The sequence below is a fragment of the Macaca mulatta genome, chromosome 5, assembly GCF_049350105.2.
Source record: "Macaca mulatta isolate MMU2019108-1 chromosome 5, T2T-MMU8v2.0, whole genome shotgun sequence".
NCBI classification, from domain to species: Eukaryota; Metazoa; Chordata; class Mammalia; order Primates; family Cercopithecidae; genus Macaca; species Macaca mulatta.
In genome coordinates, this window is record NC_133410.1 from 128,468,583 (window position 1) to 128,493,985 (window position 25,403).

General features: G+C 38.3%; 1 protein-coding gene and 1 long non-coding RNA gene across 4 annotated transcripts in view; one reads left to right on the top strand and one right to left on the bottom strand.

The window, feature by feature from the left end:
* The window catches only part of PDE5A (phosphodiesterase 5A), a 129,752-nt gene extending 108,396 nt beyond the window's left edge, over positions 1–21,356 (bottom strand). Inside the window, exon 1 of one of the 3 annotated variants that reach the window (XM_001099652.5) lies at positions 20,645–21,356. In XM_001099652.5, coding sequence (XP_001099652.2) covers positions 20,645–20,796 — 152 coding nt within the window. In that variant the 5' untranslated portion in view covers positions 20,797–21,356. Of the gene's footprint in view, positions 1–19,251; positions 19,840–20,096; positions 20,245–20,644 lie in introns of those variants that run through there. The other 2 variants (XM_001099444.5, XM_001099553.5) reach the window with 2 other exon arrangements.
* The window catches only part of LOC106998479 (uncharacterized), a 72,220-nt gene continuing 66,721 nt past the window's right edge, over positions 19,905–25,403 (top strand). The window contains exon 1 of the long non-coding RNA XR_013417289.1: positions 19,905–20,044. This is a non-coding gene — a long non-coding RNA (uncharacterized LOC106998479). The remainder of the gene's footprint in view (positions 20,045–25,403) is intronic.

The following is a 25,403-nucleotide window of genomic DNA, read 5'->3' on the forward strand; positions in this document are numbered from 1 at the left end:
TGACAAAGTGAGACTCTCTCTCCCTCAAAAACAAAAAGACAATTTTATTTTGGAAAACAATAGAGGACAATTGCTTTAATGAACATCTTAATAAAGGCTGACTTCTATATACGTAATTTTATATATCTGATTGCAGCATAGCAAGCATTAAGTCTGCTTCTCTCAAAATTAGCTTACATTAAAAAGTAAAAGACACTAAATTTGCCAATAGTTTTATGAAAATATAAATATGTACATTAATTTGATGTTTAAAACACATATCTTGTTCTGAAGTTAAATATTTGAAAACTAAAACAAATATTTGTCTAAATTTGGCTTGCTACTATGCCTATTTTAGATAGTTATATCTATATTGCAAAAGTAGGTAAGTTTAGAAGGAGTAATGAAAGAGACAAATAATTTAATCTTGTATAGAAAAACAGACTTCTGTAAATATTATCCCAATAATGTTTGTTTAATAATGGTAAAAAAGGATCTATTTTTCTAGATTATCTACGACTATTTTAAAGTAGGCTTTACCTAAGTTTAAAAATGCAGTCCAAGAAAACTGAAGGCATTTATGTTTTTAATGTACCCTCCTATGAAAGCAACTCATTTGAGCTAAAGCCGTCACAGTAGGTCACTTTTTAAAACAAACATACCAGATCATACACAATCCAAAGCATGTTGTTCAATTCAAATAATGCCCCTTAGAACGCTGTAATCTTACACCAATTAATGGTGTCATTACTCTAGACATTTTTGGAACTCTTCTTTTGAAACACTTCTGAAACAATTTATAATCCAAATGAAAATACTAATTTTATCTAAAAATTAGACCTTGTTTCTCACTAACTCTTCCCAAAATGAACAAATAAAACAAAAACAAAAAAAAATCTATGGTAACAGCTAACTTAATTCTCTATCTTCTGATAAGACTTGACCCTTTTGAAAACTCAAACTTACCTTCAAAAGATAAAAACTTGCTATAACTGAGGATATTTCAAATAATTTGCCTATACAAAAAACAATGTAATCTCAAATCTCCAATGACATAATTGACTGTTTATACCAAACAAAAGGCCAGGATAAAAAAGTTAGACAATGTACTATTTTGGAGATAGTATAGGGATGTAGTCACTTTCCAATGTTTTTGGTTGTAATAACAATTGATATTACTTCAGCCGGGCGCGGTGGCTCACGCCTGTAATCCCAGCACTTTGGGAGGCCAAGGCGGGTGGATCCCGAGGTCAGGAGATCGAGACCATCCTGGCGAACACAGTGAAACCCCGTCTCTACTAGAAATACAAAAAATTAGCCGGGTGTGGTGGTGGGCGCCTGTAGTCCCAGCTACTCGGGAAGCTGAGGCAGGAGAATGGCGTGAACCAGGGAGGCGGAGCTTGCAGTGAGCTGAGATCGCTCCACTGCACTCCAGCCTGGGCGACAGAGCGAGACTCCGTCTCAAAAAAAAAAAAAAAAAAAAAAAAAAAAAAAAATTGATATTACTTCTTTGGAGGACCAAGTAGGCAATATCTAACAAATGTTAAATGTATCTACCCTTTGTTCCAGAGATTTTACATATGTGACAAAGGAAATACAAGGGTATTTACTGTATATAGTAAGTGCTGTTTGCTCTCATAGCAAAGATAAGAAGCAACCTAATATCACCAGTAGAAGGCTGACTAAATACATCATGGCACATTTATACAAGAGAACACTAGGCAGACATTAAAACATGATTATGTGTACTGATATGTATGATATGAATTAATTAAGTGAAAACAAAAGAGTTTAAAAAGAACACACTGTCTTATTTCTGAGTCTTTGCTAAGTCTTTCATTTATGGGATGTTCCCCTAATTATTTCATTTTGAACAATGATGTATTATTTGTTAAATATACGGTACTCTGAAATGATACCCCATCTAGAATGTAACGGGTCAAAATGAAAAGATAAAAATGCTACTTCCCTTATAATTTCAAGAGTTGGATACAGTTATAAAAGTCTTCAAAAAGTTTAGGAGAAATAAGTTCAAAAGATCCATTGTAAATATGGTGACTATAGTTAATAATAATGTATATTTAAATATTGCTGAAAGAGAAGATTTTAAGAGTTCTCACCACAAAAAAAGATAAGTATGAAGCAATGCATATACAAATTAGCTTGACTTAGCCATTCCACAATGTATACATACACCAAAGCATCGTGCTGCACACCTTAAATACATAAAATTCTTATCAATTAAAAAATAAATTAAAAAATATCCAAAGAGTAATTTAAAGGAAAACAACCTCACAGGCCTTATGAATTGACTGACTTCCTAATAAAGAGGTATTACAAATTTGAAGAAGCATGAAAGCAATGTGGTAGGTAAGTGTATTGTACAAATCACAAGCGTATACCTACACAGATTTTTAAAAACATATAATTGTCCCAATGTTTATTGGATGCATGCTGTGACTTAGGACAAAATTTCCAGTGAGGACAACATACATTAATTAAATTTAATTCAGTATCTCAAAACCTTAGAAGTGAAGGTGACACACTGTGGGATTTGCTTATGTAGCCCCCAGAATTGCACTAATAGTGCCAAAGACACTGATGCTAAAACTGCATGTGAAGCTGCCAACAATGCATAGGAAGCTTTCAAATAAAACTGTTTTGGAAAAGATAAGACAGGAAAAAAGCAGTATGTCTAAGTTAACATATCCGATGTGATTTCAAATATGGACATGTTACTGAAGTGTTAAATCAATATAAAAATAGACATTTTAACCATTTCAGCCACAAACCTAAAACTTAGCCCCAACTTATTTCTTATCTTCTCAATGGGAAATGGAGATCTTCTTTTGAATTTTAAATTAAACTGCCTACTTGACAACTCCACGTGGATATCTAGACAACTTAAAATGGTGAAAACAGAATTCCTAAGACCCTACCCATCTCACCTTGCTTCATCTTACTCCCTGCCAGTTTTCCCACATATGGAGGACCATCACTTCCACTGTTAGTCCAACCAAACACGTAGGAATTACTCTAAATTTCTATTTCCTTCAACTCTCACATTCAGTTGCGCAGTCAAGTTCTGTCAACCTGACTTCCAAAAACCTATATCCCAATCTGCTTATTTATTTCTATCTCCATTACTACCACCCTGGTCCAAACCCCACCATCTCTCAGTTGGATTGTTGCCATAGTCCCCTAACCGTTCTCTCTGATCCTATACTTACCCCCTTGCAATCCCATTCTCCACACAGCAGCCACAGTAAACTTTTAGCAAAGTATGTCAACATCTTAGCTATCCTACTTGGCTTTTCATGGAACTGAGAATAAAACCTGAGCTCTTGTAATCCCCTACAAATAGGTTCCTCTCACCCATGCCAGCATCCTTGGCGCTCCTGAAGCACACCAAGCTCTAACTGCCCTGTCTGGGATGCTCTCCCCTCATTGGCACATGGCTGATCAGCTTCTACATCCCCTGCTCAAATAAGTCATCTTTGACTGCTCCAACTAAAGTGGTCCTGACACATCATGTTCTTATCCTACATAATTTAAATTCTCACTATCTGCTATTTTTCTTGTTTATCAATCTGTTGTTATATCATCTATCCCCTCTGACTAGATATTTCATTAGTGCTACGTGTTCACTGCTGCATATCCAGTACTTAGATTAATGCTTATCACCTACAGTAGGTCCTCAAAATATTTCTTGAATGGAATAAATGAATAAATAAATGAAGGTTCCTGAAGCATCAAAAGGTACAACAGTCTTTTGAATATCTAAATGTTGGTGTGTTTATTACAGAAAATCAACATTGTGTTTTAGCGATTACTGTTCATCACCCCTTGGATGTGTAAGTCTCACAACTGACCACGACTAATGTATGCTTGTATACCTTGCAGTGCCTGGTGCAGCACATGTCTTAAGCAGAGCCAGTGTCTAAAAATTCTATATTATGTGTTTGTGATTACTCTATTTGTCTCATAAATGTTGCTTATGGATATTTTCTTAGAGACATTAACTCAATATTAAATGACATAGGAAAAGCAGATGTAGCATATTCAGTCAATCAACAATTTGTATTAACCACCAGTGGCAGGGAAAGGGAGTTCTCATGACCACATTATTGATTATCTGCATCCCTGTAATTACATGCTTGCATAGGAAAACATTATCATAACATCAAAATCACTGATGAACCAATCACAAATAAAATTAAATCATTTCTCACACATCTTTCCCTTTGAGCATTCCTTGGAGTTCTGCAGTGCACAATCTACATGGCTGAATGAAGTGGGCCTTTGCTCTTAAGACTAATATCTATACTCCAGTGATTTTTAAAAAATACTTCAGTCTCTATGCAAATACAAATCACCTGCAAATTGAAATTAAAATTCTTATATAAGACATATGCTATGGTCTAAATGTATGTCCCTACAAAATTCATCTCTTGAACCCTAACCCTGGAGGTGATGGTATTAAGGAGGTGGGGCCTTTGGGAGCGCTCTGCTCTCATAAATAGGATGAGTGCCTGATGTAGTTTGGATGTCCCCTCCAAATCTCATGTTGAAATGCAATCCACAGTGTTGGAGGTGGGGCTTAGTGAGAGGTAATTGGATTATGGGGGCAGATCCCTCATGAATGGCTTCACACCATCCCCTTCATGATGTGTGAGTTCACATCCTTGTTTAAAAGTTGGTTGTTTAAAAGTATATGGCACCTCCCACCATCCCATCCTTGTTCTCATTCTTGCTCCTGCTCTTGCTATAACTTTCTCACCACATGATATGCAGGTTTCCCCTTCACTTTCCATATGATTGAAAGCTTCCTGAGGCCTCCCCAGAAGCTGAGCAGATGCCAACACCATGCCTCCTGTAAAGCCTGCAGAACCATGAGCCAATTAAACCTCTTTTCTTTATAAACTACCCAGCCTTGGGTATTTCTTTAAATCAGTGGAAAAACCACCTAATTGAGGGCCCTTATAAAGGGCCTATGGGAGCTTGCTTACTCCTTTTGCCCTTCTGTGAGGACACATCAAAGTTGACATCTGTGAGGAAGAAGCCTCCACCAGAATCTGCCAGTGCCTTGATCTTGGACTTCCCAGCATCTGAAACTGTGAGCAAAAAATTTCTGTTTATAAATTATCCAGTCTAAGCTATTTGTTATAGCAGCCAGCATGGACTAAGACAATATAGATTTTCTAGATATAGATAAAATGATGTTGGAGAATCCTTCTAATGTTACACAAAGCCATGACAATTAAGAGTTATGCCCAGTTAAAGACCAGCTAACAACTGAAGAAACAATCAATAAGGATAATGACATAGCAGATACTCACAAAGAGAATATTAGTCAAATAATTATATTCTGAATTAAGAAAGCCCCTTGGGCAAAACTGATGAAGCCTTCGAATATTAATTCAAAAAACTATTTTAGGGAAAAAAATTCTCTTTATGATCCTGCTGCAAAAGCCAAACATGAACTGAAGATAATTGTTTATGGCTACACTCTGTTACAATTAATTGTAACAGAATTAGCAGAGTTTCATCCTAAGAATTAGCAGAGTGTCATTACAATCTCAATTTTATTATTAATAGCTCAAATATAAACTTATTTTCATAATCTGTGGTTCTATTTTTCAAGATAAAGCTCTAATCAAAACCTTCCCATGAACTTTTTTTCTATTTTGATAGAATTAACTTTAATTGTTTTTTTCTTCTGGAATGAATTATTCTCATAAGACAGAGATTTCCACAAGGTACTATGTGGGGCGCCAGGGACAGAATAATGAGTAACTCCAGAAAAATCATCATGATCTTTCCTTTCAAACTTAAAAGTTTATATTGTATTCAGAAGTTATATACATATTGGATGTTCCTGGCATATGAAGTTAGGTAAATGTACACAAATAAGTAATGGAAAAGATGACTGTGAACATGTCCAATATAAAAGTAGAAAGCAACAGATGGAAATCCAGAAACCTCAGTGGTAGTTCTGACTGGGTAATCGCTTTGATGGTCTAAGATAGGATCTCTATTTTCCCTTACTTTTATTAATTCTAGGGGGTTTTGAAAAAGACTCACATTAGTGCTACTGAAAAAAAAAACAAAACATAATTTTATTTAAACCTGGTGAGGCAGGCATTAATGAACCTACTTTCTAAAATATGAAGCTAATTAAATGTCTGAACCACACCCATTCTGCTATTTGGTGGCAACACTAGGAATCAAATCCAGGTTTCCTATTCCAGGTACTATACCCTATTAAGAATATTAAAGTTCCCAGAGCATCAGTGCTTGCCATGAAGAAGGCACTCCGTAACATCTAGCTGAATCTGGAAATAAAAGTCAAATTCAAGCAGAGAAGGCATAGAGAAAGATGACTTATGACACATGTTCACATAAAATATTTTACCTCTAGGTCATAAAAGGACCACACACTGTTCTCTTAAGGTGAAAACACTATTTCTAAGGACTATTTCTTAAGGGTAGTGTCCATTAAAAAAAAACAAAACAAAACAAAAAAAACTAACTAAATTCCAACATGTCTATGTTTCTCTGAAAACAGGTCACATTTTATAAGTCTAAAGCAATGTACTGAAAAGAAGTATAATAAATGTGTTCGAGAAAAAGTCATCCCCAGAGTTGCTACATTTAGCAAATAAAAAAGACAGCCTGCTAAAAATGAGTTTCAGATAAATAATGAATAAGTTTTCAGTATACGTAGTATCTAAAATTCAAGATGAACTGGGTGTCCTGTATTTGATCTGGCCACTCCAGTCATTCTATATAGCTTTTCCTAACTGAAATTGTTGGTGGATAGGCAACAAAGAGAAGGTAAGTTCTACGCATCATACTAATAAGTTCCAGGCTATCAAATCACTCATTTTATCATTGAGAGAGCACAAAGGACTACCACACTGTAATCCTGTGTATGATAATTTAACCTTTTGGAAGCACTTGGATTCATAATTTGCAGTAAAACTAGAGCATAAAATATCTCCTTAAATCAAATTCATTCATTTTGCTCTAAAAACCATCCCATATAATGTATTGCATAGCAACAAAACAAACTGCAATCTACTTATAAAAGGGAGATTTACTAATTGATAAAAATTCTCGGGATTACAAAGCATTGAGAGGTTGCATTTTCAACCATGAGTCCTGGGTTCTAATCTTAGCATTTGTTACTAATAGGATGTGTGACTAGCACCAAGCAATTTTCTTCCCCTGAGTTTCCATTTTATCCCTGATCAAACAAGAAAAATAGCACCCGTTCTGGCCTTTTATGAAGTGTAAGGTGCTGACTGCCTTCAGCAGAGTATAAAGTCAGGAGTATCAGACTAACAATCAGGCGATAATTCTAGTTCCAGCTACAGCACTACACGGATCTGATGCTAAAACAATTACAACTTCTCTGGAGTTCATTTTCACTGGAGTTTGAGATCTTCAGTGGTAAAAATGGGCTGCTGTATTAACAGGTTATTAAGACTCCCCACCTCAGCTTGCAGTATGAATAGGACAAGAAGTGGTCCTTGGGTCCGTCAACTTAACTTCTTTTTGCCCCTCAACTTCCTCATTTTTAAATAGGGGAAAAGCCTTCTGGCTCCTTTACTCACTGCACAGGGTTGATGTGTGAGTCAAATTAGAAAATGCACATGGAAGCATTTCAAAATCTCTTCAACATATCTAAAAATTTGCTATCTACTACACTCTTAGTACTCATTCCAATGGAGTCAAAGGGCTGGGTTAAGGAGCAATGGTTGTTATTTCCTCACAAAGGTCAGCCAAGAGAATCAGAAAAAGGATAAGAGTAAAAAGGTTGTTTTTGGTGATACAAGCCCACAGGTTGAGGGGTCTTAACTGGGTTTGGATATAGGCCAGCAACATGCACCATGAACACTAAAAGTCCTTGGCCAAAACAAATACTTTAGAATGACATTCTTGACAGAATCCTACTAAATTTTCAAAAAAAAAAAAAAAAAAAAGAGAGAGAGAGAGAGAACAGTTTAAATTACATCATAGCCATCTGAGCAAAAACAACAAAACAGAAACAAATTCCATTGAAGTATCTGTAGCCTTGACCACAAGTACTAATAATCTGGACTCTCCACTTTGATGTACAAGTGTATCTTTGCTAACTGCCCTGCAAACCTGGAAGTGATCAGAAGAAAACCTGGCTGCCCTCTTGAAGTCTTTCAGTTGATTTAACTTTTACAAAGCTATTAATGAAAGACAACAGGCCCTCTACACTTCAAAGAAAGTCACAGCCAAGGAAAATGCAATGAACATTGGAACCAATAATTTATAGTCAATGATAAGAGCCTGAGTTTTACATTACATCCGTATCTTCCCCTTCTCACCAAAATCTTTTATTATCCTCCCATCACTTATTTCCTATACATTTTATTACACAAAAAATTCTTACCTCATAAATGAGTTGTATTATATACCCTTTTAACAAGAGTGAATTTAGTTTTGCTTTTAAACTTATACAATGCATCCCGAGATATGAAGAAACCCTGGTGGACATCCCAAAATCACTGTTGGAAGTTATTCCTCTCAGATAACACTAATGTCAATACCACCTGTTGTTTCAAACTTACATATTCCACAGATGACACTTAGGCTCACAAAGATATCCTTTTCCATACCGAGCAAGCAAAGAACCCCCAAATTCATATTAATTAGATGGTAGGAAATAAAACCAAATGGAAGTTGCCTAAAACCTTTTATGAGCTCTTGTCATAAATGTGACTCAAATCTTACTCTCGAAACTTTTTACACAATGAATCAAATCAGAAGTTTATTATCCAGATATTCTACTTTACAGAAGACTCTTGTAGCTCAAAGTGCTTATAAAATAATGATTTAATATAAAAATCAGTGTCATTAAGCATAATGTTGAACACATTTTGATTTCATGAAGCTAACAGCACTGCACCCGTCAAGATGATGATGTTATCGTGTGAGTGGAGCACCCAGCAAAACTAATGAGCATGTGCGCTACCCTGGTTCCAGCAGCTGCTGCAGGAAAATGCGAAAGTTGACAGACATTTTGTGTCTTTAGTAATACAAAGGGAGGAACAAATTCATTTGTGGAAAAAAAAAAAAAAACAAGGAATTCTGGAGGCTAGGAAGCTTAGAAGGTGAATGGTTATCAACTTTTACAATAGTTTTAACAAAGAGTTTATTTCATCAAAATTACACACGGCAAAAATACAATGCTATTTCATTTTACACATACTATGTGCTCATATTTTGTAACTAGATGAGAAGTGTGGCACTCTTAAAATGATGGACTCAATTAAGTTAATGATTAAATTAAATAGTGCCAAGTTAGTATTGTAATACATTTTTATGGCTATTTAAATAGATTTGTATTGCATATTGGGTACACTTCATTTCATAGTCTCTAAAAAGTTTATAAACTGATTAATAATATTCACTGAAAAAAATGAAATGTAACTGTATGGAATATAATCTGGGAAGAATCAAAACCTTCCCCCCTTTCCAATTTACCTTTTCCACTCAAGATTATTATAAACCTATCACAAGATAGAAAACTACAACTTATGTTTTGGGCTTTTAGAAATTTTCCACTAATCTACATAAGTCACAGCTTCTTCCAAATGCCCTCTATCTAGAAGTATTAAATAGGATTATAAAACTTGTTGACAGGATGGAGGGATGCAAGCCCTGGAACTGCATTTCAAATATAATTAGCTAAAGGGACACACATACACACACACGTGTCTGTGTCCAAACGGTCTCCCTGTCACAATAACCTTACTTTCTACCAAAGTGGAACTGCTCACTCATGTTACAAAATGAATCTTGAAAAAGACAGAAAGGCCTTAAAATACATATTCAATATTCCAGATGTCTTGAAATGGAAAATTAATTAAAATATTTTATAGGGTTTATAGAATATTTCTTGGCTCCTAGAAAAGTAAGGAAAAGAGAAGAAAAATTGACAAGGCAAAGTAAATTTTTGATATAAACATAATAACCCTCACGAGTTAAAAATATAACTGGATGAAACCTACTCATAGAGCAACTAGTTTAATACATTTTGCACTCTGGCCTAAAATAATGTATCAAAGGATAAAACTCCTTTGAAAATACACTGTACTAGGGTATTTGTGTTCTAATGCTAAAAAGATAATTATAATGGCCTAGTACCGAAATTTTCAACCACTCTATTTTAAAATGTCATTTGAGATTTCCCAATTTTTATACTCTGAAATTATATATGGAAACTAAACTCACTTGGGCAAAGTCTTTAGGCACATCATTAAGTAATGTGCTTGCACAGAAAGAGGCCATAGAAGAAAACGTTAACCTCTTCCTGAGATAGAATCCTCATGACATTAAATCTATGAGCCTTCGCTTTGCTTCCATTAATACTGACACTGACCTTCAGTATAGCACAGTGATTAACGGCCCTAGGTGAGACAGACTTAGACTTTAACCCAAGAATCACCTCTTTCTAAGAATATGACCTTAGGTACATTATTTACTCTCTTTGTAAAATGGAAATCATGATAAAAGTAAAGGAAATGATGCTGGAGTCAGATACACCGTGTTTCATTCACGATAGTTATTGTTTTTAAGTTAACTGAATATTAAGTGGAGTATAATTTTTAAACTGATTAAGGTTTTGGTTTTCTTAAAGAAAATTTATTTAATGGATTTTTACAGCAGAATAAGTAGATGTTGGCTCTTGCTTCTTCCTAAGCCCCTAATTTAAAAGCAATAACTTCTCTACAGAGGTATTTTATATTAAAATAAAAAAGAGAGAGAGAGGGCTGTTTTAATGCATTTTTTCAAATTACAACTTAAAAAATGGACTCCTCAGACTAATATCTACACTTACATATGACAAAATTTTCTGAATTTTATATTAAGATTAGGTCATCAACATTTAACTGAGAAAAATAAATGCAAGAATATAATTTGTTTTTTTCATTACTACTTAGAGACTTTTTTTTTTTTTTGGTCAAAAAATAAGTTATAGATTTGGGGACTTTTTTTTCCCCAAAATATAAAAGTTAAAACTGTTTGACAACAAATGTAAAAAAATACAATAATTAACTATGATGAACACCAGAGCAATATTTCATAATTAATTCTAAACTGGAGCACAGTTTTAATATCTGATAAAACAATGCTTTAACACTCTTCTATAGGTAATTTATGGATTAAATTGGCTGTTTTAGTTCTTATCCAAGGGTACTTACTTGGGTAAATTCTAAAAGTAGGGTGATACCAATCCTTGTGCCTCAAAAATGTCCATATAGCAAGTCCATTCAGCAGTAACTTTTGGAGGAGATTTGCAGGGTGTATTTTTGTGTTTATAAGTCAGCTACTAAAATGCCATCCTCTTTTCTCTTTTCAATGTCTTTTTCATCAGTCATGTGAATTAATCACTAATACTGGCATTGCAGACAGTATACTAAATTTTCTCACTGGAAAGTATGATTGATAACTTATATGGAAATCTGCTAAAAATTATCTGTAGGGAAAACACAAAATAACTCACATAAAAAATCATGTTGGCTGCTTTTCCTGCTCTTGGATCCTTATTTTATACAGTTTTAGTTATGTTGTTTGCATAATTTGACCTGGATCCACTACTCAAATTTGGAAAAATACTTAAAAGAATGAAACTATTCAATCTGAGAAATCGATACTCGGCTCTCCTGGTGAGAATAAAGAACTCTTACAGCTGAAAGAGATTTCTAAGCTCATTTATGAATCTCTCTACCTTGAGTCTTCACCCTCTTTCACCTCCCCTCTTAAAGTTTGAGGTTCATTAACTTGAGCCAGTCACAAAGTTAGCTAATAGCAAAGCTGGAAACAAAATCTGGGGGTTTGGGCTCCCATTCCAGTTCCCTTTCCAGTACCTTACACAATCCCACAAAAGCTTCTGTTCAAACCATTAATAAAATTCATCTAAAAAATGAAAATGACATTTAAAGTCTATGAAATCACTATGCTGTCAGAACTTAATTCCCATCTACCAGGATAAGAAAATGCCTACCAAAGTTTGTGATTATATTTAAGGCACTGATGATGCTCAAGGTAAAATGGTAAACTACTAAAAATCAGCACTAAAAAGATAAGGAAACATGCATTATTTCCTTTAATTTTCTTAAGAACACTATGAGGTAAATGCCATCATCTCCATTTTACAGAGAGAGTAAATAATGCACCTAGTCTTCCTCTTAGAAAAGTAGGTCTGGGGTTGAAGCCTAAGGCTGTCCTATCTAGGGCCCTTAACCATAAACAGAAATCAATTTTAAAGGGTTCACAACAGTGGCTCATAATCAAGTAGTGGTGCCAACCCTTGAGGGGCATTTGGAAATGCGTGGGAACAGATTTTCCATCACACGGATGGGGCATTTAGTGTCTGGAATTCAGGGATGTTAAATGTCCTGCTATGCACTAGACAGCCTCTAACAACAAAAAAGTGTCACCACCAAATGCCAACATCTTCTTTTGAGAAGCAATGGTTTAGATGATTAAGAGATTAACAGACTATTATTAAACAAAATGGGAGATTTTGGACACCTCTAAGTAATATCCTCCAATAACCTCTACTCAGATGTTATAGTAAGTAGTTCGCTTGGGTCTGGCATGGTAAGGAAATGAAGACTCTGCCCAAAGTTATTTAGTATTTCTAAGTTTGCTCCAGCTAGGAAAACATCTGAGAAGCTTACTGGGACCAAATATAAATAAAATGCAGAATTGCTTCATATGGTTTTACATTCAAATTTGACTGAGAATTGGAAGGGACAAAATATTTTGTAATTTTTTGTGCATTCACAACATATGGTATAAAAGAAGTTGCTTAAAGGAAAACCTACCACATCTGAAAGAAAACATAATAACTGAAATCTATGCACTAAACATGTAAATCAGTTGGCTTTGCAGTTTAGATATGGGAGAGACGGGACTACAATGGCATTTATCTGAGGTTTGAGAGCCTTCAGAATTCAAAACAAGTATGTTTGAAGATCTTTACTTTGTTCTATAAAATGTTCTAATTTTATATTTTCACAATAATCATAATCAAAACAAAAGAAAGTGAAATAAATTGCTTTCAATTACTGGGATGACCATCTTATTACCAACTACTGCCCTGCAATTTTATCTCTAAGGTTTGTATTTGTGTTAATGAGAAAATAAAGAAGTAAATTTAATATGCATACATGCCTTCATAGCAAGTAAAAAATGAAAGCTGGTATGCTGTGCTAGAGGAATAAAAGTTTCATGATTGTTCAGAGAGACCCAGTGGGAGAAGTGAAATCATTATAGGCCACATTGTAGCAAAGGCCAGCTGACCTACCATACTGTTTTTCAGGTAGTTAGAACCATATTTACTTTGCAAGAGTATTTTAATGAATGCTGTAAATCTACATTTGGCTGTGGTTTTATCATTTTGTTTGTTTCATAATTAACTTAGAATGTATTTTGGCATTACAGTTGCATAAATGTTGTGACTATGATTAAATTATATCGCTTTTATGTATTCTGCTTTTAAGAATTCCACATTTCTCTAACATTAAAGTAAAAGGAAGTCAACACTAAGTATGGTAGATATCTAGAACTTCTGGGTCTGCCCACATCACTTTCTTTTGGGAATGTACCTTCCCCAATGACATATCACCTTATGGGCTACCTGCCCCAACAAAACAGTCAAACCACCCTACTCTCCTGAATATAATGATTGGTTCAGAGTTGGGATGTGACCCAAGTAAGACCAGGGTAATCTGGGGAGGACGGATATGGATAAGAAGGTACCTCTCTAATATCAGAAGTTTAAGACCCACATATAGTTAACAAGTAGAAACTCTCAGCACATGAAGAAAGCATGCAAGAAAATAAAGCCAACACAGCACAGGGCCAAAAGATACATGGATAGATGAATACATGAACAAATGGATACACGGATAGATAAATAGATGCAAGGAAGGACAGGTAAACAGAGTAGATAGATGAAAAGATAAATAGAAATAGGTAGATACATAGATAGACAGACAGATAGTTAGACAGACACAGAGACAGACAGAATTTTGGCAAGATTATTTGATTAGCTAAATCCACAGCCAACCCAATCCCACAAGCACTTAAAATTATGTGAGTCAATTCTTTCTGTGTTCAAGTTCAGTTTCTGTCACTTGCAACCAAAAGCTTTCTAATATATTGTAAATCAAAAAGAATGTCTTTCTTTAACAGGAGTACATTACTTAAGTTTGAAAAATGAGATTATATGATCCCTACTAACTCTAAATTTCAGTGATCCTGTGTGTGTGTTTTAATTATTTCATCAGAAGGTCAGAGTCTTTTCTCTTTGTATATTTTCAGTATAGATATTCAACTAAAAGTAGAGAAGAAAATTCTTATTTTTTATAATTATCACTATGAATATGATATCAAATGATGATCCTTTCCCGGTTTTAGGTAAAATACAATTATTCAGAGAAAATAAATTGCAAAAAGTTAATCTTACTTTATAATTCAGAATGAAGGGAAAAGTCTCCCCTCTCCTGAGAATTAAAAAAGCTAACAATGGCACATAAGACATTTAAAAGCATTTTCACTGCAAACTAAAAACCAGAGAAAATATATCTTTAAAAGCTTTAAAGGCCGGGCGCGGTGGCTCACGCCTGTAATCCCAGCACTTCGGGAGGCCGAGGCAGGTGGATCATGAGGTCAGGAGATCGAGACCATCCTGGCTAACACGGTGAAACCACATCTCTATTAAAACTACAAAAAACTAGCCGGGCGTGGTGACGGGCGCCTGTAGTCCCAGCTACTCGGGAGGCTGAGGCAGGAGAATGGCATGAACCCGGGAGGGGGAGCTTGCAGTGAGCCGAGATTGCGCCACTGCACTCCAGCCTGGGCGACAGAGCAAGACTCCGTCTCACCAAAAAAAAAAAAAAAAAAAAAAAAACAAAAACAAACAAACAAAAAAAAGGCTTTAAAACATTTTTAGAATATTTATCAAAATGATTCTTATAAACTTAATAGTTTGTTTTACCTACCTTAAACATTTGGTCGGCAACGAATATAAATTCCTACCACTCAAGAGAAAATGAATTAAGCACTTACATTGTTAAAAAAAAAAAAAGTAATTTAAAATGAGAATATCAAATCAGTAAATAAGATTACAGAGCTAAATATCAAATGAATGACTCATACGGAAAGGCTTTCTTCAATTTTTATTCCTAGGTATGTGGCTCACAGGCACTTTTCCCTGAGAACCTGATATAACAGATATTTCCAAGCCACATTCACCAGCTATAATAGTGGCCAACTGAATCTACATCTATGCAGCTAAACTAATTTCATAGGAAGTCCTGCAAAGTCAGTAACTAGTCTGCATCCTAAATTCAGAAATTAGTCATTTTTCAACCCTTCACTATCAATCAACTCATTGATTTATTTAATTGTCCTACAGTCCTTATTAAAGGTTTTTTTTAATCCTAGGAAGAGGTTTTTATCCCACAATAGGCTGTGGGAACAAAGAACAAATATAGCTTGACACAGCAATTATAGGTTTAACTTCTAAGTTAATTTGTATTTTCAAATCTAGAGGAAGGGGTGCCTCAAAGTAGGACACATTCTCTGTAATCAGATAAGGGCGAAGGTACAAGCTTTACCAATACAACCTGAACGGAATTCCAAATATTTCAAAAGAAATGATACTGGAGACCAGAGTCAAATCACTTATTTAAGCAGAATAATTTAAAAAGGAAATTTTGTTGCATAGCATAATCAAAACACTAAAAATTTCCTCATCTTGAGGTGCTGAGGACATAAACGTGTGAAAATATTGACAATTTCTACAGATCATCAGATGACAGACTGAAAAAAAGCTACTGAATGATACCACAAGCCTATTTAAGTTTGTGTTATACTAAGCAAATCGATTTATTTAAAGATATCCATCTATACTAACTGCCATTGCATTAATTCTACCACATTTTTAGGAATCATGTAGTTTAGGCTCTAACATGGGTCTGAATTTGAAACTTTGAAAACACTAGAGATAGAAGAGCAATGAAAAACATTATTTCAGAGGCTCCTATGGATTTCTCCAGGCAGGAAGAATGCAATCCAGAAGAGTGCTTCAAGTGCACTAAAAGGCAGCTTAGAGCTGGTTATATGGACCCTGGTTATGAACAACATAAGGAAAAAAAAGGCCATTATTGCACCAGAATTACCATTATAAAAATACTATAAACAATATCAAAGTTAGATTGGGTCAATGCCCAGAGGGTTTTATTATCATCAACACTAACAACTGCCTCACAAAATATGCTTAACAATTCATTTGTCTGAAAACTGTGAAAAGTTTATATTCCTGTATAATTTTAGAAACAATAATTTTTAAAAATGCATAGCAACATTTATATACATAATCTGATTGTATTGTAAATACCGTGCAAATAAAAATGCTACAGCTTTTAGAAGTGAGAGAAGAATTACAAGGAAAAAAAATGAAAGACAGAATTCCAAACACAGGACCAGGAACCTCAATTAATTCAGCACAGCTTTGCAGTGTCAAATAAAGTCTATCATAGAAAGCTATATGGGAGTGTAAAACTTCTGTTTCTGGACTTTGATCCAAGCTGTCATAAAAACTTGCCCTCACTTAATATCTCTTATTTCCAGTATATGCCAGATATTCTCAAGCTTTTGCCTGGTACAAAACAAAGCAATAAAGTCAATCATGTCATCCTTACAATATTAAATGACCTAAAACATCACCCACAATCACAGAGCTGATTAGTAATTAATGAAAGGTAACTTTATTCTAATATGCTGTCAAGAATAACAACAGCTGTTAAGCCGCATTAGCACCAGGAAAGCTTCAGTTGTAAAGGCATAAGCATTAAAGCCCTCAATTAACACAGTAGCTGAGGCCTTTAGGACTGCAAATTGTCTAGAATAGTGACCTGGGAGTTTTCCAGATGTGATTTATTGGTCTCAAATTAATGTTTATGCCAACAGACTATGTTCTCAATCATTCAATTGACACCTTCAAATGGACACAAACAGGTTGTGATAACTAAAAAGCTCCAAGCTATAGCTTTTTTTTTTTTTTTGAGATGGAGTCTCACTCTGTTGCCCTCGCTGGAGTGTAGTGGTGCGATCTCGGCTCACTGCAACCTCTGCCTCCCGGGTTCAAGCAATTCTCCTGAGTAACTGGGATTACAGGCACACGCCATGCCTGGCTAATTTTTGTATTTTTAGTAGAGACGGGGTTTCACTATGTTGGTCAGTCAGGCTGGTCTCGAACTCCTGAGCTCGTTATCTGCCTGCCTCGGCCTCCCAAAGTGCTGGGATTACAGGCATGAGTCACCGTGCCGGGCCCTACCTATAGCTTTTAATGAGGTGCATAGCGCTCTACTTGAAGACAGTGTTAGTAAACAATGTAATATAATAGCATAAATGCTTTCAAGGTCGACCCAAATTCACAGGTGTTTGAGAATCTGGGAATGCCAGAACCTTGATGTTCAATAACTACCATTGAATGTAGATCATTTAGTCTGAGAAAAGGATGGAAAATCATGCATGAATGTCCAATGACAACAGTTAAATAATGCAGAAATTGTTTATGTCAGCAAGCCTGATTACTGGTGCAGATGGACAATCTGGGTGAATATAAATATATTTTAAAGTTTAAAACATGCCACATACATCTACAGAACTATTTTGTTTCGTGGGTTTCTTGAATCACATACAATATTCATTTTACACTTACAAAGTGTAAAAAGAGGGGAAAAGCAAAGTAATGTAAGCTTCTACTTAAAAAAAAAAAAAATCCTGAGCTATAAAGTTAAAACGTATGCAATAAGTTTTTACCACAATAATGTGAACCACACTGGGGTTAGTGGTTTGCATTTTCATAATCAACAAATGTCCATCCTCTTATTCACATTTTAAGTCTCCTGCTAATGCCACCAAATATAAAACCAAATTGGAATATTGTTTCATGAAAGACCTCCGGCTACACACGAATTCTTAGGTTATATTCTTTACTCTGATGACTCTCAGCACTTTATTATAACTCTTAAAATTGAGGACCTGCACTATTAAATATTTTACACTTTCATTTTCCAACTTACACTCAACATAAACTCTTAAGAATATGTATACACACACATACATACACCACAGAAAGTGTTCAGCCTACTGCCAACATCAACTGTAATTTAAAAACCCTAACCGAAAATTTTTTAAAAGTTTTTTTAGAGTCTCAGATGATCTAAATTTTACAGTGAGCATGGTAATTTTGAGAAATAGGATTTTGATCCTATGCTGCTTGGGAGAAAAAGTAATGGGAAAAGAAATGTAACTCAGCTCTTTCCATTTACTTTCCAATAAAATGTTGCTACACTTTCAAAGTGTTGGTAGGTTCTGAAAATGTAGTGTTCTTATCTATGACTAGTCAAAAACGACCAACAAGCCATCCCTAGTTTACATCTTTAAAAGAAAAATAGGGAACGAAGAAAGAACATTTATGCTGATTTATTACACAATAACTTTTTTTCTTTAAACTTTTTATAATCTGCCTAAAGAACAGGTCCAATACACACTTCTAAAAATCTGCCGGGTTCTCTGGCCCGCTAATCATTCTATGCGCTGTAATTTAAGGAGAGCAGAAGGCTGGGAATGCTCAGAGTGAAAGGAAAGTGGGTGCAGATGGCCTCAGAGGAGCAGATGACCCCTGAAAACTGTTGGTCCACAGTAACCGATCATTCTAGACCTCCATGGCCTTAGTGGCTCACCCTAAACTCGCAAACAAGTGCCCTTGAAAAAGAAACCACTTTCAGGGCTATACTCTGGGCGCTCAAGATTTAGGGTTTTGAAGGAAGAAGCTGAAAGCGGGGGAAGACGATTTTAAAAGAAGGGCTGGGTTACTAAAGAGAAAAGATTAATCCCAGAGCCTTCCACTCTGTCAAAAAAAAAAAAAAAAAAAAAAAAAAAAAAGGCCCCTGAAAGTGATTAAATTGACACCAACTCTGGACGTTCCTTAGGAGAAAAAAAAAAAGATTTAAAAGGGCCCAATTTAAGACCCTCATTAATACATCTGCAACAGAGCAAAGAATAACAACAACAACAAAAGTTATACAGTCCATTTTCAATGATACATCGTCCCACTGGTGCCACCGGGGCGCCACCACCCAGCACCCGAGACCCGCCGCGCCCCCGGAAAAAGTGGGAAGGGGGATAAGAGGATGCTGAAGGAAGTACCTCGTTTTGTCTCCAAAGGGCAACATAGCAAACGTGGTAAGTTCGTTTTCGAACTCCGCCGATCCTGGACTCCAGGAGGCTCCGTAGGGGCAACAGCGTGCCCAGGTGAGGTGAGGTGAGGTCGGCGACTCGGAGCCAGCTCCCTCACGGCCCCGGCCTCCGCGCCGCCGCCCGTCGCCTCCCGCTCGCCCCGCGCTGCGCCGCCCCCTGGCGGGGAGCGACCGGCAGAGCCGCGGCCGCGCGCCGGCGGGTGGGACCCGGGTGTCGAACCCGGGCGAGCTCCTCGAACATCACCGCCGGGCGTGTGTCACCCTCCCGGCCAAGGCGGCCAGCACCCGCTGCCCGACGGGCGCTGCCCAGAGCAGGCGGCAGCGGGGCACGGACTCCTTCTGCAAAGGCGCACGTCCTGGAGTCCGCGCACCCCGGCTATCCATCAACTCCTCAGACTTCGGGGAACCCGCCCGCCAAGCACTTTCTGCTCCATTCTTCTTCTCCCTCTGCTCCCAGTCTCAATTCCTCCCCAACTCTCCCGCGAGCTTTTCCCACGAGCGCCCTGACTGCTCGCTGCGCAGCCGCCTCCAAAAGGACAGGCTCCCTCCTCCCCGCCCACCGCAAGGGCCGCCGCGGCGCTTGGCTCTGGACCAGAAAGAGCTGGCCTCTGGGGTCTCCGCTGCCCCTTGGGGTCCGCTCCTGGCGGCGCCTCCCCCTCGCCCTTTGTGTGCACGCAGCAAACTCCTCTGCAGATCTCTACTTTTGGCGGCGCAGCCATCGGCGGAAAAGCGAGTGAAAGGAGGTGCGCGGGAGAAGCAGGGGACTGGAAGGGCGGAAAAGGCGACCGCACTCACTTTGGGAAGGTTCCGTCATGTTGCCTTTGGGCTTCCCCGTGGTCTCGTCCCTAACCCCAGCTTCCCCGCCCAGCCAGGGCCAGGGCAAGGGGGGACGTGGGAGGAGCGGAGCCACCAAGACCGACTTGGAAATGGTGCTTCCGGAGCTGCAGGGAAGGGGCTCAGAAACTGTTTGGGTTTTGCTGATTGGATTTAGGGGAACCAGGGAGCTAGAGAGGGGCTAGGGGAAGGCCCGTGAGCACGGATGTATGAAAATAATCATGTTCCCGTGGAATACCAAGAAGGGCGGGGGTGAGGGTGGGAGGTCGGCAAGTACATTTTTGTATTTGAACTTTGTGAGCAAGTTGTATCAAATTCGACGCTTGAGTTTTTCGACTCTGCTGGCTTAGAGTTGAGGTTTCTACCTCGTAACAGGACCGAGGACCTACTCCAAAAGCAAAGGGCCTGGGAACAGGGGTGAACGAAGGGCACAATTCAATAGGAGAGAGAAATCAGCCCCGGGTCACACTCCATGACCCGGCCGGGTCTTCCGTGGGTCCTCTTCTTACCTGGTGGCTTTTCTAACAAAGTAAGAGAAGGTAAAGTCCCAGTGATCGTCCAGCCATGCTTCGACCGAGTCCTGATCCCTCTGCTGCTGCTTCTGCTGCTGGGGCTGCTGCTGCTGTCGCTGCCGGCCGAAGCTGAGGCCGGCCCGCTCCATGGTTGGCACCGAGCGCCTCGGAGGCTCTCTGGTACTGCTTTTCCACCCCAGCTGGGGTCCCTCCCTAGGAAGAACAGGACTCGGCCTAGAGACCCTCCCCCTTTGTCCAGCTCCAGTCGGGCCGGCTTTTGGCAAAGCGGCAGGAGCGCCAGGCCAGCCTCTTGCCCCGCCCCGCCCCGCGCGGTCCTCTGGGCGCCCAGGTGTGGTGGGCGGGGCCAGGCGCAGCTGCCGCTCCCCTCCCTGGGGTCCGCGAGTGTTCGGCTCTCGCAGGCTCTTGAGTACCCTGGTTCCAGGGAGGCGGCGGCTGCGCCCGGGGAGCTCTCCGGAAGCCAAGTGGCCGCGGCTGGAAGGAGGCCACGCGGCCGCTGGGGTGCGCTGTGTGCGGAGCCAGCTTCTGGGGAGCGCGCTAGGTGACTGGGTGTGTTCTCAGAGTGCTCCAGGGAGGGAAGGTCGCGATGTGAGAAGTTTTGCCCGAAAGTAAGAGATGGTTAGACCCTGGGTCCTTTTCCTGGGGCCTGGGAGTACAATGACCTTCCCGCCTAGCTTCTTCCTAGCCCTACGCTTGGGTCTTCGAGGAGCGGGACCGACCTCCTTAGGAGCCCAGCCCGCACAGTGACTTAAAGCGCTCCAGCCACGGACCACCGGGTGGAGAGAGCTGGGGCGTGTGCTAGCAAGACAGATTTGCAGGTGTAGGTGGGTAACTTGCAACAAAGCCGTACCCGTGCTTAAAGTTAGTGATAACAGCAATAACTATAACTTAAGTGCCTTTAACCATTGCCTCAAATTTTCCTTTTGCATAACTGGAAAAAGATTTTCTTGGAAAAGAAAAAGCGAACAAATAATTTCCAGTGCTTTGTGCATGAAGTTAGAAAACAAGGGCACCTCTGTACAATTAGGTTAATCCGAGAGCACTGACGCAATCCGAGAGCACCTGGGTGCTGTCGAGGGCAACCAGTTAGCCCAATTTTTAAATTAATGCGTCATTTTAATTAAATTGGAATTAACACTCCCTCAAAAGTATCCATTTAAAATGGCTCAGCTTTTTTATCGAATCCCTATCTTGCTTCTTTAAAAAAAGAGTTGGTGTCATCCTTCGCTTTGTCTACCTCCCGGTCTTCCTGTCATGCATTTGCAGTTTTAATATGGCATTTTGCAATGACCTATATTTTTTGGTAGAATTAAATCTGGAATTATGGATTGCACAATGTGTGAATGACACATCATTAGCACTGATATACAAAAAAAAAATTAGTTAGCTGATATACTTTTAACAAACTCCCTTCAAAATACTCTTGGCAAGAATGTAAGGCATTATTCACTACATAGAAACACATCATTAAATTGATAATCTGAGAACTTTTAAAGGTATCTTCTAGTCCCCCAATGCAATGGTTTATCTTTCCTTCATTGAGTAATTGACCTTTTGCAACTTCAGTTTTTCTGAAACTTCACTGCTGTACGCGGGTAACCACAACCAAAGAAAATCAATCAAAGCAGTAGAGTGAACTAATGTGTGATAAATTATATTGAATTTAAAAATGAGATTTCTCTCCTAATGTGTTACTGTGATAGTGACTATAGTGCTCATGGAATACAGTCATGCGTCACTGAACAACAGGACACATTCTGAGAAATGCATCCATAGGCAATTTTGTCCTCCTCTAAACATCACAGTGTACTAACACAAAATAGATGGCTCAGCCTACTACACACCTAGGCTATGTGGTGAACCTATTGCTCCTAGACCACAAATCTATACAGCATATGACTGTACTGAATACTGTAGGCTATTGTAATGCAATGATATTTGTGTATCTAAACATATCTAAACATAGAAAAGGCACAGTAAAAATATAGTGTTATCTTATGGGACTCATATATGCGGTCTGTCATTGACTGAAAAGTGGCACATTACTGTGGAGAGTTTCTCCTCAGTATTGTTTTTTCTTGTGGAAATCCATGCATTCCTCCTAACTGGAGGTCAATTGTAATTTAAAACTCTGCTTATCTACTAAAGATGCAGTGAATTGGGGGCTTGAATTATTTGCTTTTGTTGGATACTTGATTAAATAAACACATATAATCATTTCAATGTTTGTGTTCCCTCCAAAACTCTTGTTGAAACTTAATCCCTAATTCAACAGTATTAAGAGGAGGTGTCTTTACGTGGTGTTTAGACCATTAGGGCTCTGCTTTGTGAATGCATTAGTGCCTTTTTAAAAAAGACTCAAAGGAGCCACTTGGCCCCTTCTGTTCTTTCCACTATGTGAAGACACAGCACCGACCCCTGCAAAGGATGCAGCAGCAAGGTGCCATTTTGGAAGCAAAGAGCAGCCGTCACCAGATGCCAAATCTGCTGGCACTTTGATTTTGGAGTTTCCAGCCTCCAGAACTGAGAGAAATTAATTTCTATTGTTTATAAATATCCCAGTCTGTGGTATTTTATTATAGCAACACAAATGGACTAAGACAGTGGGTAATATCAAAATGTTCATTTTTCTCTCATAACCTGAAAAGGTTAAATTATCAGAAACCAGGAAGGTTTCTGAAAAATTGCTTCAAGAAAAACAATCCATAGGCTGGGCACAGTGGCTCATGCCTGTAATCTCAGAACTTTGGGAGGGCGAGGTAGGAGGATCACTTGAGCTCAGGAGTTCGAACCAGCCTGGGTTACATAGCATGACCCTGTCTCTACAAAAAAATTTTTTTTTTTTTTTTTTTTTTTTTTGAGACGGAGTCTCGCTCTGTCGCCCAGGCTGGAGTGCAGTGGCGCAATCTCGGCTCACTGCAAGCTCCGCCTCCCGGGTTCATGCCATTCTCCTGCCTCAGCCTCCCGAGTAGCTGGGACTACAGGCGCCCACAACCGCGCCCGGCTAATTTTTTGTATTTTTAGTAGAGATGGGGTTTCACCGTGGTCTCGATCTCCTGACCTTGTGATCCGCCCGCCTCGGCCTCCCAAAGTGCTGGGATTACAGGCGTGAGCCACCGCGCCCGGCCGTCTCTACAAAAAATTTTTAAAAACTAGCCAGGCGTGGGGGAGCACACCTGTAATCCTAGTTATTCGAGAGGCTGAGGCAAGAGGATTGAGCCCAGGAGGTCAAGGCTGCAGTGAGCCATGACCGTGCCATTGTACTTCAGCCTCAGTGACAGTGTGAGACCCCCGGCTCTATAACAAAAAAGAAAAGAAAAGAAAAACAGTACATAGATTCTCTCAATAGTGAATCTCAAGTCTGTGTGGTATATATGATAGGTTGGGAGTGACTGTGAAGGCCTATTACCTGAGGAACATATCACAAGGGATTGGGGAGCAGAAGTGTCTCAAACAGTTCTAGTCTCTGGGAAATTCAGCCAAAATGTGTAACTATACCTCCTGTAAATTTAAAGCAGTTAAAGGTAAGCTTATTTTGAACTGACATTACCCGGGCCTCTTGTTTTTCAACTTCATTTTATTCTTTATCCCAATTTGCTCAATTATTTTGTTTTAACTTGGTATGAATTGTTCTAAGCACCTCAAATCTTGTTATGGAATGAGTTGAAGAATACGTAAATCATAAACACTCCCAGGAAATAACCTGAAAAATGCTGTTAATGCTATTTATAACAAACAAATGAGCAACAATGTATATATGTGTATATATGTATGATATATATGTGTGTGTATATATGTATTTATTTTTTATAAACTACCCAGACTGTGGTATTTTGTTATTGCAACACAAATGGACAAAGACATATATATATATATAAAATCAATTATATATATGTGTATATACATAAATATACATATACATACATATATATATATATCATTGCTCATTTGTTGCTCACGAGCAACAACTTAACCTAAAGACCTTCAATGTATTCCCATTGTGCTAAAATAAAACTCAAACTGTATAACATGGCTTATAGGGTTCTACATTATTTGGCTGTTACCTACCTATAGTGCTAAAGATTTTGGTCATACAAATAGAAAAAGCAAAAGTAACCAAAAACAAATGCAACAAAGCAAAAACACAAAAAAGAAATATAAGGCATAAAAATTTAAAAATAAACATTCTCCATTTGCAGACATGAGTATCTATGAAGAATACCCAAAGGAATGTACAAAGCAACTACAAGAATTAAGAGATGGTTCAGCAAGGTTGCAGCATAAGTGGTCAGTATACCAAAATCAATTGTATTTCTGTATACCAGTCTTATGGGCTGATTTGTTTCCCCAGATTCATATGTTGAAGCCCTAACCCCTAGTACCACAGAATGAGATAGGGCCTTTAAAGATGCAATCAAGATTAGCTGAGGTCATGTGAGTGGTCCCTAATCCAATCTGACTGGTGCTCCTATAAGAAGAGGGAATTTGCACACACAAAAATGTGACACCAGTGATACTCTCCCATAGAGGGATAGCCATGTGAAGAAGCAGCAAGAGGATGGCCATTTGCAAACCAAGGAGAGACACCTCAAAGGAATCCAACCTGCTGGCACCTTGATCTTGGACTTCTAGTCCCCAGCACAGTGACAAGATCAATTTCTGTTATTTAAGCCACCCAGTGTGTGGTACTTTGTTATGGTAACAACACTAACAAACTAATACAACTAGCAGTGAACAA